At 43.4% G+C, this 13,893-nt stretch overlaps 1 protein-coding gene across 3 annotated transcripts in view; it reads left to right on the plus strand.

The window, feature by feature from the left end:
* FGF12 (fibroblast growth factor 12) overlaps nucleotides 1-13,893 on the plus strand; it is a 581,066-nt gene that overhangs the window by 312,461 nt on the left and 254,712 nt on the right. Inside the window, exon 1 of one of the 3 annotated variants that reach the window (XM_032298539.1) lies at nucleotides 9,379-9,821. The exons of the other annotated variants lie outside the window; for them this stretch is intronic. Coding sequence (XP_032154430.1) covers nucleotides 9,623-9,821 — 199 coding nt within the window. The 5' untranslated portion in view covers nucleotides 9,379-9,622. Of the gene's footprint in view, nucleotides 1-9,378; nucleotides 9,822-13,893 lie in introns of those variants that run through there. 3 annotated transcript variants of the gene reach the window in all.

A 13,893-nucleotide genomic window follows, 5' to 3' on the forward strand; every position in this document is an offset into this window, starting at 1 on the left:
ACTGTCAAAATGCAATGAGGATCATGCTGCTTTTCCATTGCCATACCATTAGTATGCTTGACCAACCAGCAGACAAATTCTAGCCTACTTTTAAATAAATCTCTTCTCTTAAACTGTCTCTGGCTGACTACGATGTGTATACATTATCTGGAATAGGCTGATGACCTCATGAGACCCCTTCCAGTTAACACTCCAAATCTAAATATGAATATCCTGCCCAAAACATTGGAAAAAATATTGTTTCTTCCTGCTGCAAACACTGTTTATAGAAACATTCTTATACATTACCTTATCCCTGCTTTTCTGGGTAGCTGAGCACTGAAATGCATACCTATCTGTATCTATCTATCTATCTGTGGGTTTTGACTATAGACTTTACAGACACAGCCATCTACATCAATGTCCCCTTGATGTCATGTTGCAGGTTGGATCGATAGCTAATATTGGTCACAGAGGAATACTGTTTTATGTAAAAATTACTTTTAAGTGAATGACAGATTTTTATTACATGCTTTCATGTACTATTCTAGAATTCTTGAGTGTTTTTTTATCTGCAAAGAAGCTCCCCAAATCTTGTTAAATTTTTATTGGGAGCAGTTTTGCTTAGCCTAACATTGCTAATGTAGGGATATTTAAATGAAATATGCTGTATTTCATTTCATGTATGAATCATACAAACACTCATCCACTCATTTTCTTATCTGTTTATTCATTCATTTATTCATTCATACTTTTCATCATTTCACAAATCAGCGCCATAATTTCAACCTCTTATTTTCACCAATTTAGGCTCTATAATGTAGTTGTTTTACAGGCAAATAAACTTCAACTCAGGCAGACTGAGTAGCTTTATGTAAGGACAAATTATCTACTCTAAATGGTATACTCTTTCTACTTAACATTTTACTCTTAGAGAATTCTAAATAATTAGGACCAGAAATGACCTATCGGTCACCTTATCCAAACTTCCATTTGATCCTCTGACAGTTTTTTCTAATCAGTATATTTCCATTATCTCCAATAAAATCTTCCTCAACATCAAATACCTGTGAACACAGGATCAATGAGATCTCTTATTAGCTGTCTGTTACTTCACAGTGTCTGGTACTGTGTGTATGCAGAGGACAAAAATATGAATTTGTTGTAGTTTTAATAGTATATTTTGAGTGTCAGTCATGTGCTGGGTGCTGTAAGAGACTGCTATTTCAACAAGATCCATTCCCTGAAAATTTGGAATCTAAATTTAGAAATGAGAGCAACTAGGAATGGCCCATGGAGAAAGAAACTCAGTGAACATGGATGCCAGTATGAATGTGAGGATTATTAAACCATTTTAAGGTCATTTTAGTCATATTCTGAGACTTAAAGTTGCCTACTCATTTTACCTGATGTCTGTGGCTCTCTGTTTGCCTTAGCATATTCATTTTCTTCTGTGAACATGAGTGTGTGTGTGTGCGTGTGTGCGTGCGTGCGTGCATGCGTGTGTGTGTGTGACAGAGAGAAGAGAAATATCAGAACTGAAAATAATAGGTCTAAATGTGGGGATGGGGGTAGAAACCTAGGTAACATGTACCCTCTGAGGATATCAGATTTTCATACATAGATTGGATTTAGACAGAGAATTTTAGGGAGAGTTGGTAAAACAAAATAATCAAATTTGGAAATTTGGAAGCTAGCCTTGAGTTACCTGAGCTTATTTCCTGATACAAAGAGTGAATACCCCATTCTTCACTTTGGGATGACCCATGAATTTATTTGACTCAAAAATCTGAGTGGATGGATGGATGAATCACTTCATATATTTGAGTATTTTTTTGAGTATATGGCTATGTGCGAAAGACTATTTTAAGCACTAGAGATAGGAAAGTAAACAAAATAGACAATGCCCCCTATCCTTATGGGTTTTACATTCAAGTAGGGATCTTCTAACTAAGTTTCTCTTTGAAAAGGAAAAGGTGCCAGTGGGTTAGTCACAGTGGGACTTAGAGTAGGGCTAAAATGATGGGCAGTCTATTGCAGCAGGTCTTTCAGCATCCTTAACCCAGGTGTGAAGGAAAATAACCAAGTGCCAACCATCTCCTAGGTGGTATATGCCAAACCGATGTACATTTTAAAGCAATGAGAATGGAGGAAATTTACATTTATCCCTTTATAAGCTTCTTTAATTTCTGTTTTAACTTAGTTTCCTTACAATTTTCTTATCGAGCTCAACTTGAATTATCAAGAAGGAGAGTTTTGAGACCATTCTCTTAGAACCAAAGAAAACATAGTATCCTATCTTGGCCAGGAATAGTAAAACCAAGAGTAACTCCCTCATCTAGACAAAGGTAAAAGCTTCAAGGGGAGAGACTTTGGGATACTTGGTTCCCCTCCCTTCCCACACAAAATGATCTCTTCAAGGTCATTAAAGATGTGAAACCGTGTTAGAAGCTAGTGAATGAAAGCATATTTGGCATTCTCATTTTTTCCTGTCTGTTACATTAGTTAGATCAGTAGTCACATTGAGGTTAGAAGGCCTGGATTAAACTCGTAGATCTTCATTCATTGATTATATGACCTTGGGAGATCACATTACTTACTGGAGTCTCAGTTTGTGAAACTGAATTATTATTTTCCCTTTAACTTCGATTGTAAGCTTGTCAAAGACTCTCAGTGAGATAACACATGGAAAGACAATTTTTAATCAGTAAAGAGTTACATAAATGTATATGATTTGCATATTTTTATTTTATCGACTTTATTACATGATTGCACTTATTCATGATGTTATGTTTTTGTTGACATAAGAATAATACAGAAGTAAAAGGGAAGCTCTGGAAACAAATTGTATGGATGTGAATCTGAACTCTGGCAATTCTTAGCTGTGTGACCTTGGTTAAACAGCTTAACCTCTCTATCCTGGCTTCTTCATAAAATGGCAATGTGACAGAACTACCTCATAGAGTTGTTGTAAGGATTCAATGTGTCAATAATTGTAATGCACTTATAAGTGTGCAGGGCACTTATCATTGGCTCACATTAATTACATCTATGTTTCTTATCAAAACTGCTATCCTCCAAAACATTGAAAATTTCCCTATTTGGGCAATAAGGATACCACCCTTCATCTGTGTCATAAAGAGGAATTAAATCTCTTCTCTTTTCTGTTTTGGAAGATGACCAAAACCAGGCGGACATATAACATGTAGCAATTCAGTTGTCGAATTGTTGAATAAAGCACCATGAATAACTTTGCCATATAAAGGAATTCACAAATTATTAGAAAGTAGTTTATAGGGCCGGGCGTGGTGGCTCAAGCCTGTAATCCCAGCACTTTGGGAGGCCGAGGCGGGTGGATCATGAGGTCAAGAGATCGAGACCATCCTGGTCAACATGGTGAAACCCCGTCTCTACTAAAAATACAAAAAATTAGCTGGGCATGGTGGCGCGTGCCTGTAATCCCAGCTACTCAGGAGGCTGAGGCAGGAGAATTGCCTGAACCCAGGAGACGGAGGTTGTGGTGAGCCGAGATCACGCCATTGCACTCCAGCCTGAGTAACAAGAAAAAACCTCCGACTCAGAAAAAAAAAAAAAAAAAAAGAAAGTAGTTTATAACGCTTTCGTCAGCCTATTGTAAGTCACAGTATGTCAGAGAAAAGCAAATGGAAATACAGCTACTGTATAGGATAAAATTCATGGAGAAACGGTCTTCTTCCATTTGCTGTGGCAGAGCCCAATGAGCTCATATTCACCCAGCTTTGAGTCAGGGGTCTGATCTCAGAGCAAGATGATGTATGAGCAGAGCTAGGCTTCTTTGTGTTCTCAAGACAAGGACATTGACAATATTCCACTAATGAAAATTCTGTTTGCCGTTACAGTGTCAAGGTTAATCTTTCATTTCAAGTAAACTTTCAGCCTTCGTTAAATACATTCCAAGAGTGAATGATGATGTGTATGAATCATAAGGTATGTTTTCCTGTTTTAAGAAATCTCTATTTGATGGCAGGGACTTAATTTAAATGGAAATTTTAACAGCAGCATGGTCATTCTCATACTTTACATTATTATGACATCATCTTTGAGCCTTACAAGAGCCTAGTTAGTTACTGCTAGTATTGTTATTTATCTATTTTGCAGATGTGGTTTAGAGAGGTTAAATAATGTGTCCAGCAGCATACAACTAGTGGGTGATTAAAACAAGAGCCAAGAAGATCATCATGTCATGAATGGAAGCTTGTTGAGGGCAGAGAGAATGTGGAGGTATATGGAATTCCACGGTAATTGACAGAGCCCTGGGTGCAATCTGTGCTCCACGCAATGTTTAAAATGAATATGTAAATTAATCGTAGCAGGAGATTTGGAATTTGGAAGACTTGGCCTATGAATAAGCAAAAGACCAAAAAGCCTCTGTTTTTCCTTTTTAAATATGGAGATAATTAAGATTGTCCATGTTTTTATTTGTTCGGCTAGAGGCCAAAAGCACAGACTATATATATATAATGAAATATAATTACATAATTATCATTGTGATGTGTATTGGACAACTTTCTTCAACTTAATTAAAACTTTTGGGCTGGGCGCAGTGACTCATACCTGTAATCCCAGCACTTTGGGAGGCCAAGCCGGGCAGATCACAAAGTCAGGAGTTCGAGACCAGCATGGTCAACATGTTGAAACTCCGTCTTTACTAAAAATACAAAAATTAGCTGGGTGTGGTGGTGGGCGCCTGTAATGCCAGCTACTCGGAGGCTGAGGCAGGAGAATTGTTTGAATCCTGGGGGCGGAGGTTGCGGTGAGCTGAGATCATGCCATTGCACTCAGGCCTGGGCAACAGGGCGAGACTCTGTCTCAAAACAAACAAACAAACAAAAAAAACCAAACTTATTTCACTCCTTCAATTCATAATGGGAAGAAAAAATTCTTAAGCTGTTCAAACAGAGCATAAAAATCAAAGTATTGGTATCCCTGAGATATAACACTTTAAAATATCTGGTGGTTTATTTAACCTAAATCATCAGTAGGTTGGCTTAATGTCTTTCCTGATCCCAAAATGCAAAGATATTGGAAATGTACAAGTAACTTTGGAGGAAGACTTATGAGATTTGGTGGCTCAGGTAGGAAATCTATGAATTTCTAGATATAAAATAAACTGATTTAAGTATTGCTTCTGAGCTCAATATCTATGTATTTATGTCCTAGTTAACCTCTTAAATTTCTTTATACTCACCTCTTTTCACTGGGGAAATGGGGTAAATGATGCTGATGATGACCAAAAGCCAAAAGGCATTCTGACAATAGCAGCAGGAGTGCAAGGAAAAAAGTAGTCTTTGTTGTCTGATTGAATCCAAAACACTACATTCTTTTAATAGAGATCTAAACACAGAAATAATGTTGCACTCAGAAAGCTGACATTGATTGTTTTTGTTCTGTTCTTTAAATGCCTAACTTGATGTTGTCATGTTAAGACAGAGAGAACTTCAAACAGCAACTGTTATCTGTTTTTTCATCTTTCCTCATAACTTCCTTCTCCGCTGTGCCTCTGTATTGGTTACCTTCTGCATCAGCACACCCTCATACCTTATAAACCTACAGAAAAAAATCAGCAACACAAAGATTAAAGAATACACATCCTCTTTCCTTGCCTTTTGTAGGGGGAGTTGGGATGGTACACAGGACTGCAGTTCTGGAGAAATGTGCCCTATTTTACTTCTGTCTTTTGGCATTGTTTGTGTTGCAAACATACATTATACCCCAAAACTTTGACACCTGGAGAAATTGTTAAGAATTCAGATTCCTAGGATCTACCCATACAGACTTCTGCTGTGCGTTTTTGAGAGACCATCAGGAATCTGCATGTTATCAAGCATTTCAGGTGAATCTCATGCATTTTCTTTAAAAAAAAAAATCCACTCATCATTTTATTCATTCATTTGGCATTTTCCAGTTTTCGGAATGCTTGCACATGCATATTCAGTTCTGCGAGGTAGATGAGAATGATTATCCCCATTTTGAGGATATAAAAGAGACTCCAAATTTAGCAATAATTTCCTCAAGGCCTCATTATACACCCCCTCTTGCCTCTTTCTCTGGTTACTCCCCTTAGCTGGTTACTCCCCTTAGCTGACCTTTGTCTGTTTGGGTGTTTAATTGCAAGGGCAGGGAGCCCCCAAAGCCCACAGTACTATCTGTGCCTGCCTTGCTCAAGAATGAGACAAGTCTTCTGGCAGCCAAGAAAGGAAAATAATTTTATTTGTAGAATGTGAAAATTTTCCTAATTGATAGAATTACCAGTTACTCTTAAGTAATGTCCCTCACCCCATCCAGATGTACGTACTGGAAATGTATTCAGCCTTACTTTTGCACATAAGGTGTGGGTGCATGTGTCTTTTTCATGTGTCTTGTTCTATATTGCTAGAATTCCAAGGATAAATCCACTGTCTTCATCCAGCCACACTGAACTGCTGCAGGGGATGTGTGCTCCCCAAATGACAGCTGGGATTCTCCCTCTCCCCAGGATGTCTTGCCTATTTAATCGTCCTCCCAGCTGTTTGTACCATGAGCCCTATCTGCCAGCCTCTGCTTTGCCCAGCTGGGAGCCTGGAAGGTCCAGGCCCCCAGGGAATTGTAGGGTATTAGACTCCTGCTTGACCTGAACTTCGTCACAGATCTCAATCCTTCTCATCACCCAAATCAATCTTGGCTAGGTCCACAGGTTTGTGCTCATACCTAGAGAGCTCCTGGGGTTCCTCTGGGTCCCATATCCATTTTCAGTAGCTTCCAGGGCCTGCATTTTCCTTGCCTTCCATTAGGATGTTTCCAACATATATCTGGCTTTGCTTGGAAATCACACATTTAATCCTTCCACACTACCCTAGATGCTTAATGAAGTGTCTGAAGGAGAGAAATTAGGGATATTTGAATAGAGATTGTAAGTAGAAAGCAATAGCCACCCCCAGACTTATCAAGAATGGAAGGAGATTAATGCTTCATGCTGCATTTTAACTTGGAGAACTCCTCTGCTCAGTGTCTCCAACATCAGATGCCATCACACGCACGTCTGGAGACCTGATTGCACTTCACAGCCTGTTGTTGACTGTCCTTGTCCACATCACACTCTCACCCCACCTGGAGTCATCCTCTGTGCAGGTTGCTCATTTGGGCTCTTTTTTTTAGGGACTGAGCCTGCTTTGCAGGTTTACAGACAGAACCAAGAAATTTGGGTTCCAAGGAGGGAAACACTTTTTCCTGTTCCAAAATGAGCCATAGGTGGGGCCCCACATAAGGTCCAAGAGGTCGTTGTTACTTTCTCCAGTATTCACTTTCTTACTCACTAAACAGAGAATTCTCTGTGCTCAAGCTTACTGGAAAGAGGTTGGACTGCATTTTCTCACCTCCCCCATCCCCCATCCATCACCCCTCCTTGCGCACCTGGGGTCCTTCAACCCTCTCTGTGGTGGTGTTTCTCTTGTGGGAGAGACGGGACGGAGAGGACCCGGGCTGCAGTTCCCTTGCTCTGCCTCTGAGAATTTCTCATCCAAACCTCAATCACGTAGGATTGCGTAGAGAGGAAAAAAGGGGAGAGACAGAAGACACAGAGAGGAGAGAGAGGGGTGGCAGGAGGGAGGGAGGAAAGAAGGGAGTCTGGGAGCGGAGGGCGCGAGGAAAGGGAACCTGGAGCGCGCTGTGCTTCCCTGCGCTCCAGGAGCCCGGCCCCCAGCTGGGCCCCACCTGGGCGCTCTTCCGCTCTTCCGTGGGTCGGTGGGCGGTGCGGGAGGAACTCTGGCTGCTGCTGGCTCTGCATCCCACCCGCCATCTCGGTGGCTCTCGCCCCAGCCCGGAGTTTCCTGCGGAGCTAGCACTCCAGCTGAGCCAGCCGGTGGGGTGTCGGCGGCTCCGCGCGCCCAGAGCCTCAGCCCATGAATGGGACTCCGCCCTGAGCGCCCCCTCCCGGGCCTGGGGAGGCGGCGGCAGCGGCGCGGCGGCTGGGGGCGCCCCGCAAGCCCGCGGCTCTAAGCGGCCACCCGCGCAGCAAGTTGGGGGAGTTGGCAGCCGCACGCACCTGCCTCCTGGCACCGGCCCCTGAGTCCGCCTCCGGCCCCAAGCGCCAGGGTTGCGCGCTGGGCTGCCTCCGGTGGTGGCTCGAGGAGGCCTAGGGGCCCCGCCTGCGCCCTCGGCGCCAGACCATGGTGGGCAGCTCCGGCCCGAGCCGCAGCCGCCGCGAGCCGACGTCGCCTGCAGCCAGCCCCCGCCCCACCCGAGCGGACGCGCGGGTGTTCGCAGCGCGCGGGTCACTTCCTTCCTCGGCCGGGATGGGCGGCGCGGGACTGAGTGATCGGCCTTGCGTCCGGCGGGTAATCCCCATCTGATCTGCCTGCGAGCTGCCGACTGCCGGGGCGCGCGAGCCTGGGGGGCACAGGCAGCACAGCAATGACCTGATCCCGAGCCCGCCAGGGCGCCCCTTCCTTCCCTCCCTTCCCTCGCTCCCTCAGAGCCTGTGCGGAGACCGGCTCGGTGCGGCGGCCCCGGGTGGACCATGGCGGGGAGCTCCAGTTAAAGGCGTGTGGGCGCCGAGCTGGAGAGGACACCTTCGGCATCGCTGCCTTTTGAGGGGGCTTATTTAAACTACTGAGTCATTCCAGATTTAGGATTCCCTAAATAATCACCAACTGTGCCCGTCTCGTGCCGGAAAGCCAGCGGAAAGAGAAAGAGCGCCCACTCTTGAGACCCCGCAGATCGCCTCTCGCTGGTTTCTCCCGAGGGGTGCTTGGCCCTCGAGGATCTCCCTCCCTCGAGCCCTCCCCCCTCGCTGGCCTCCCGCTGTCTTCGCAGTGCTGCTGGCCGGGAGTCGCGCTCGCCGCAGCTGGAAACAGCTGTCTCCGCCCCGCGCCCTCCCCAGACTCCAGGCAGCCGCTCCCACTTCGCGCCTCTCGGAATTCAGAACTCGGGCGGCCGGCCCCTGGAAAGCCGCAGCCGGTGCGATGCTTTCTGTAGACATCACGCTGCCGGGACGGACCTCCTAATCTTCAGAACCGCGGGCCGCAGGGAGTTAAATTGCTGCCTTCTTCTCCTTCTCTCGTGCGGTTGGTGGATTGTTTTCTAAAGGAACGTTTTATTCACTTTTTAGTATTTTCTACCGGGGGCGCGCTACCCGCCTGAGTCCAGACTGCTTTGTAAACGGGTTTTATATGGATGTATGTGTAGATATACTTTGGACACCTTGCAACGCTTGCGCCTCTCCAACGGAGGCACAGCTCGTTATTTTGGACCTCGTTCTTCCCCTTCCACTTGGTACTCTGAACGCAGTGTGACTAAACTCCCCACTGCCCCTTGGAGGCCGATTGCCTTGGGGTGCAAGTTTGGGGTGCAAACGTCTACTTCGCCAGAGGGCCTGGGACCAGCCCCGCCCCCACCGCCAGAGGTTGGGGAAGTTTACATCTGGATTTTCACACATTTTGTCGCCACTGCCCAGACTTTGACTAACCGTGTGAGCACCGGGTTTTCGGTACTGCAGCCTCCTCAAATTTTAGCACTGCCTCTCCGCGACTGCCCTGTCCCCGGCTGCCGAGGTCCTGCCCTCGCCCCGGCGCAGCGCGATCCCGAGGGCGCAGTAGAGCCTGGGGCCTGGGGCCCTCACTGAGCAGCTATGGCTGCGGCGATAGCCAGCTCCTTGATCCGGCAGAAGCGGCAGGCAAGGGAGTCCAACAGCGACCGGGTGTCGGCCTCCAAGCGCCGCTCCAGCCCCAGCAAAGACGGGCGCTCCCTGTGCGAGAGGCACGTCCTCGGGGTGTTCAGCAAAGTGCGCTTCTGCAGCGGCCGCAAGAGGCCGGTGAGGCGGAGACCAGGTCAGTAGAAGCCCGGAGAGTGGGCTCCCCAGAGGCGGACACCCTTCTCCCCTTCCTCAAAGCACCTTGCGACGCCCGTGGAAGGGAACCAGGATTCCTCTTTTACATTCTGACCTCTCTTCTCTCATTTCCAGACTTGTCTGTTTCAACCACTCTGTCAGTAAATAGCTTCTTGTCCCATATTCAGCAAAACACTTTATACTTTGATCAATCCAGGGTTTGACTAGGAGAAGAATTACATGTATAGATGCGCTCATTCCAAAAGAGCCTGTAGAGTCCTTGAGGGCAGTGACCACCGCATTCATTCACTTATTCATTCATCCTCTCTCTCTCTCTCTCTCTCTCTCTCTCCCTCCTGCTCTCTCATCCAGTCTTCCATGCATCCATTCATCTGTAGAGTACAATGCTTATGCTGCCCACTGAGGACCTAAAGATTAATACAGCTCTTCATTTATTCTTCCATAATCCATGATAGACGCCTAGTAGATACCAGATCAACTTAATTTTATTATTTTTCTAACTCTTCCTCCAGCACACTTGGTGTTGTATCTTTCAGACGCCCTTGTCAATTTCTCACCTCTTCATTTTTCCCTCATGCCCTTCCACTTCCTTTACACAGTCTTCGTTTTCCTATTATTTTCTTCCAACCAGTCTCATGGTTTCCCAGGACTCTGCTCATTAACTTTTCTGTCCTATTACCATACTTAGCATACTCACACTTTTGGGACATTAAGGGAACAAGACAGTATTCACAGTTTGGCCTCAGGATATGTAAAGAAAACTTCAGCTTGATCAGAGATTTTCCACATGGGCTTTTTGAAGCTAACTCTCTTCTGCAGCCCTGACCTCAGATGGTTACTTTTTGATACGTCTCTACTTACAAAGGTAAATTGAATACCCAAAGTTTCCCCATGATGATTCCTACCTCAAGCCAGGCCAGTGTTCCCAGCTTGAGAGAATGAAAGCAGAATTTCGGAGAGATCTGTGCTTCCATCAGACTCTTGGTCCTCTGGGTTGTGGCTGCTGAGCCATTTGCATTCTGCAGATACTCCACCCCTATTGTGGTCAAGTGAAAGGAAATACTGTCTAGAAAGGGAGCCTGTTCTGTAATGAGTTGGCTAGTTTGCCACTTTGCAACTCTGACTATGGTGTGCTTTTAATTTCCAGCCATGAGGTACATGGTTGGGTCTGTTGGACTAAGGAAGACACTTGGTACGTCTGGACAAGTGGGGCTCAGAATCAGCTCAGAAATTTGGGATTAAGCCTTGTGAAGAAGCCACCGTGTTTCGTTTTCCGTTGGGTTTTCATGACATTGTCCGCTCCATACTAGGGTCATTTTCTTATTTTGTGATGATGATGAAGTAGATTTCAGGAGTATACAAAAATAATTATGATCCTGAGACGGGAGCTACCAGTGTCTATTATTTTATATTCAATTAGTATAACATGTTCATTTTATAAAGTGAAGATTTATGCAGTAGTTTGATTTAACTCTACAAAGTAATTCATCTAATGGAAAATATAATTACCTTTTCTGTACAAAGGGATAATTTGGGGGCCTTATGTGGTCTACAGAGAGCTTCAAGGTTCTGAACTCAATGTGACTTTTATATCTCAATCTCTGAAGTACGGGCTTACACTCTAGTTGGGATAATTATATGACGTCTTTGAGTTGATCCTACTCAGCCTCTTCTGCTAAAAAAGCAAGTTAATAAGAATGATAGGTGGATATATATGAATAAATAAGATAAGCCAATCCTTTGGAGTTGATTTGGAGATGAGCAGTGGATTACTTTTGCATGGCTTAATTTTGCAAAGGAAGGAATGACTGTCTTTGCTGCTTCTTGTAGTCTTTTCCTTAGAATCTCATTAGATAGCAGAGATTTGAGGCAATTTTGTGTTTATTGTTTTCTTCAGTGTTCATTTAATTTGCCTTTCTTGTACATAGTGTTCATCTCATCAGAGAGGATCCTGACTGGTGACTTCCTTTAGCTAAAGTGTCACAATAACAATCTGGCAGAGAGATGGCAGGACCTATTAAGACATTCCCAATACAAGGGCAACCTGTGTGTATTTGTATACCATTTCAGTTTGTTCTGAAGCTTAGTTTAGAAGAATGGGTGTGTGGTGTGTGGAAAAGCTTTTTGGGAAGATGATAGTGTGCTATTATCTTTACTAACAAAAGCCAAATAATTAATCTGTTGATTTGCTGTCAGCAAGCATGATTCACATAGCATGGAATAAGCCTATTTATAGAGAGATAGCACCCTCCACATATCAGTTTCAGAGAGGAATCTTTAGCTGGATTGGGAGGAAGTTGCTGAACACCAAAAAGAAAAACTGTTTGAACCTCTTTTATAATCACTTTGATGCTGTATTCATTTAATATTTGAATTATTCTTGAAACCACTAGCCTTCCTAAGCTGTATCATTGTGAACTAACAAAGTAACTCGCACATGGTAAAGTGGTGAAGTGGAATCATTTGTTCTGATAAAGAATTTCCACTCTAAATTTTTGTCACTGAGACACATGTTCCATTGACCAGACTTTCTAGGGGAGTGAGGCTTAGGAAGTGAATCTAAAGCAAGTGTTTGATGGGAAAGGCCACGGTTGTATTTCTGATTTCAGGGGTGACACATTGATTATCTCTCCTCCTTTTCCTTAGCTAACCAAGTTCTGATATGTATAGTATTGAAGCTTTATAAATAGTTTGGGGATCCTGAAATTATCATGATAAAGGGCTCAGATTTAGAATGACATTAACACAGAATGAAAACATGGGAAGTGACGGGATATGACCTCACATCACACAGTTTTAGGGCCATGGTGCACACTGGATCTTTTTTGTGCAGAAAAATCTCGTCTTTATAGACGAGAAATCCTGGAGCCATTGCAAGTTTGTAATTTATCTAAGGTTACACAACTACGTTTTGACAAAATTGAGACTAGAACTAGATTCAGTTGACTTTTTTCCTACCTTCTTTGCAACACAGCACAGAGTAATGTCAAATAGTGTGAAGGACTGGATGTCTTCTGTCAAAGGGCGAAGGTATTTTTTTTTAAACTATTGGTATTATTATTGTGATTATTATTTTATAATTAGAATAGAGATAGGAAAGAGTAGAAGAGGTAATTTGTAGAAGAAGGCATAGGCTAAGGAGGCCTTTGGACTTCAGAAATGACCACCCTATAGCATTATTGAAGACCTATAGGCAGCATAGGGTTAGTGAGCCCGTTAGATAGTGCGGGCTGTAGCTCTTCGAAAATGAAATGTTGGAGGCCCTGAACTGGAAAGTTGGATGAGGTCATTGAACCATGAAAAAGCCTTTAGGACATTGCCATTTGTACACTTTCTAATGAGAAAAGAGTGTTCTTATAGTCGTTATTTGAGTCATTATTTATGTGTGAAAAGGCTGTAGTAGTCAGGCACACCAGAATATTTGTCTACATGTTGATGCTACTTAATTTGCTGTATCCAGACTATGAGTACATCCATATGAATTACATGGCTTATTCATGTTCAACATTTTGCTTTATTTTGAATAGACACTAATACAAATGATTAACTACAAAATGATGTATGTTTTGACTCAGGAGGTATTGCAGACAAAGGGTAACATTCACAATCAAGGAAGGAAAGGTGTTTGTAGAATCTCTGAATGTCTCAGTGGCCACAAATCTTGGAGGTCATCAATATTACTCCTTCATTTTTCAAATGAGACCCTCTCTGGAAGGAGCAACATAATTGGTTAAGCCCAAATCTAGATATTTTAAGTGAAGTGCATGCTTTTATATTTCTATATAACTTAGTTTCTTACCTTGAACCAGAACGTTAGAAGAGTAATCAATCAGGAAAAATCTATCACCTAAAGATCTTCAGAATTTTTTTTTATAATTTAAATATTTGATTTCACATGCCCATCCCTTTAAAAAGTCATGAAGTAGAATTACACTACATGGTAAAATAAATAAAAGAAGTAATCGTAATTTGCCCAGTTTTGTTGATTTTCATTTACCTTTTGGAGTCTCTTTTTCTGCTGTTATAAAAATTGTGGCTATTCAAAATATTTC

The sequence above is a fragment of the Sapajus apella genome, unplaced genomic scaffold, assembly GCF_009761245.1.
Source record: "Sapajus apella isolate SASKATOON/1434 unplaced genomic scaffold, GSC_monkey_1.0 scaffold38, whole genome shotgun sequence".
In the NCBI taxonomy this organism is placed as follows: domain Eukaryota; kingdom Metazoa; phylum Chordata; class Mammalia; order Primates; family Cebidae; genus Sapajus; species Sapajus apella.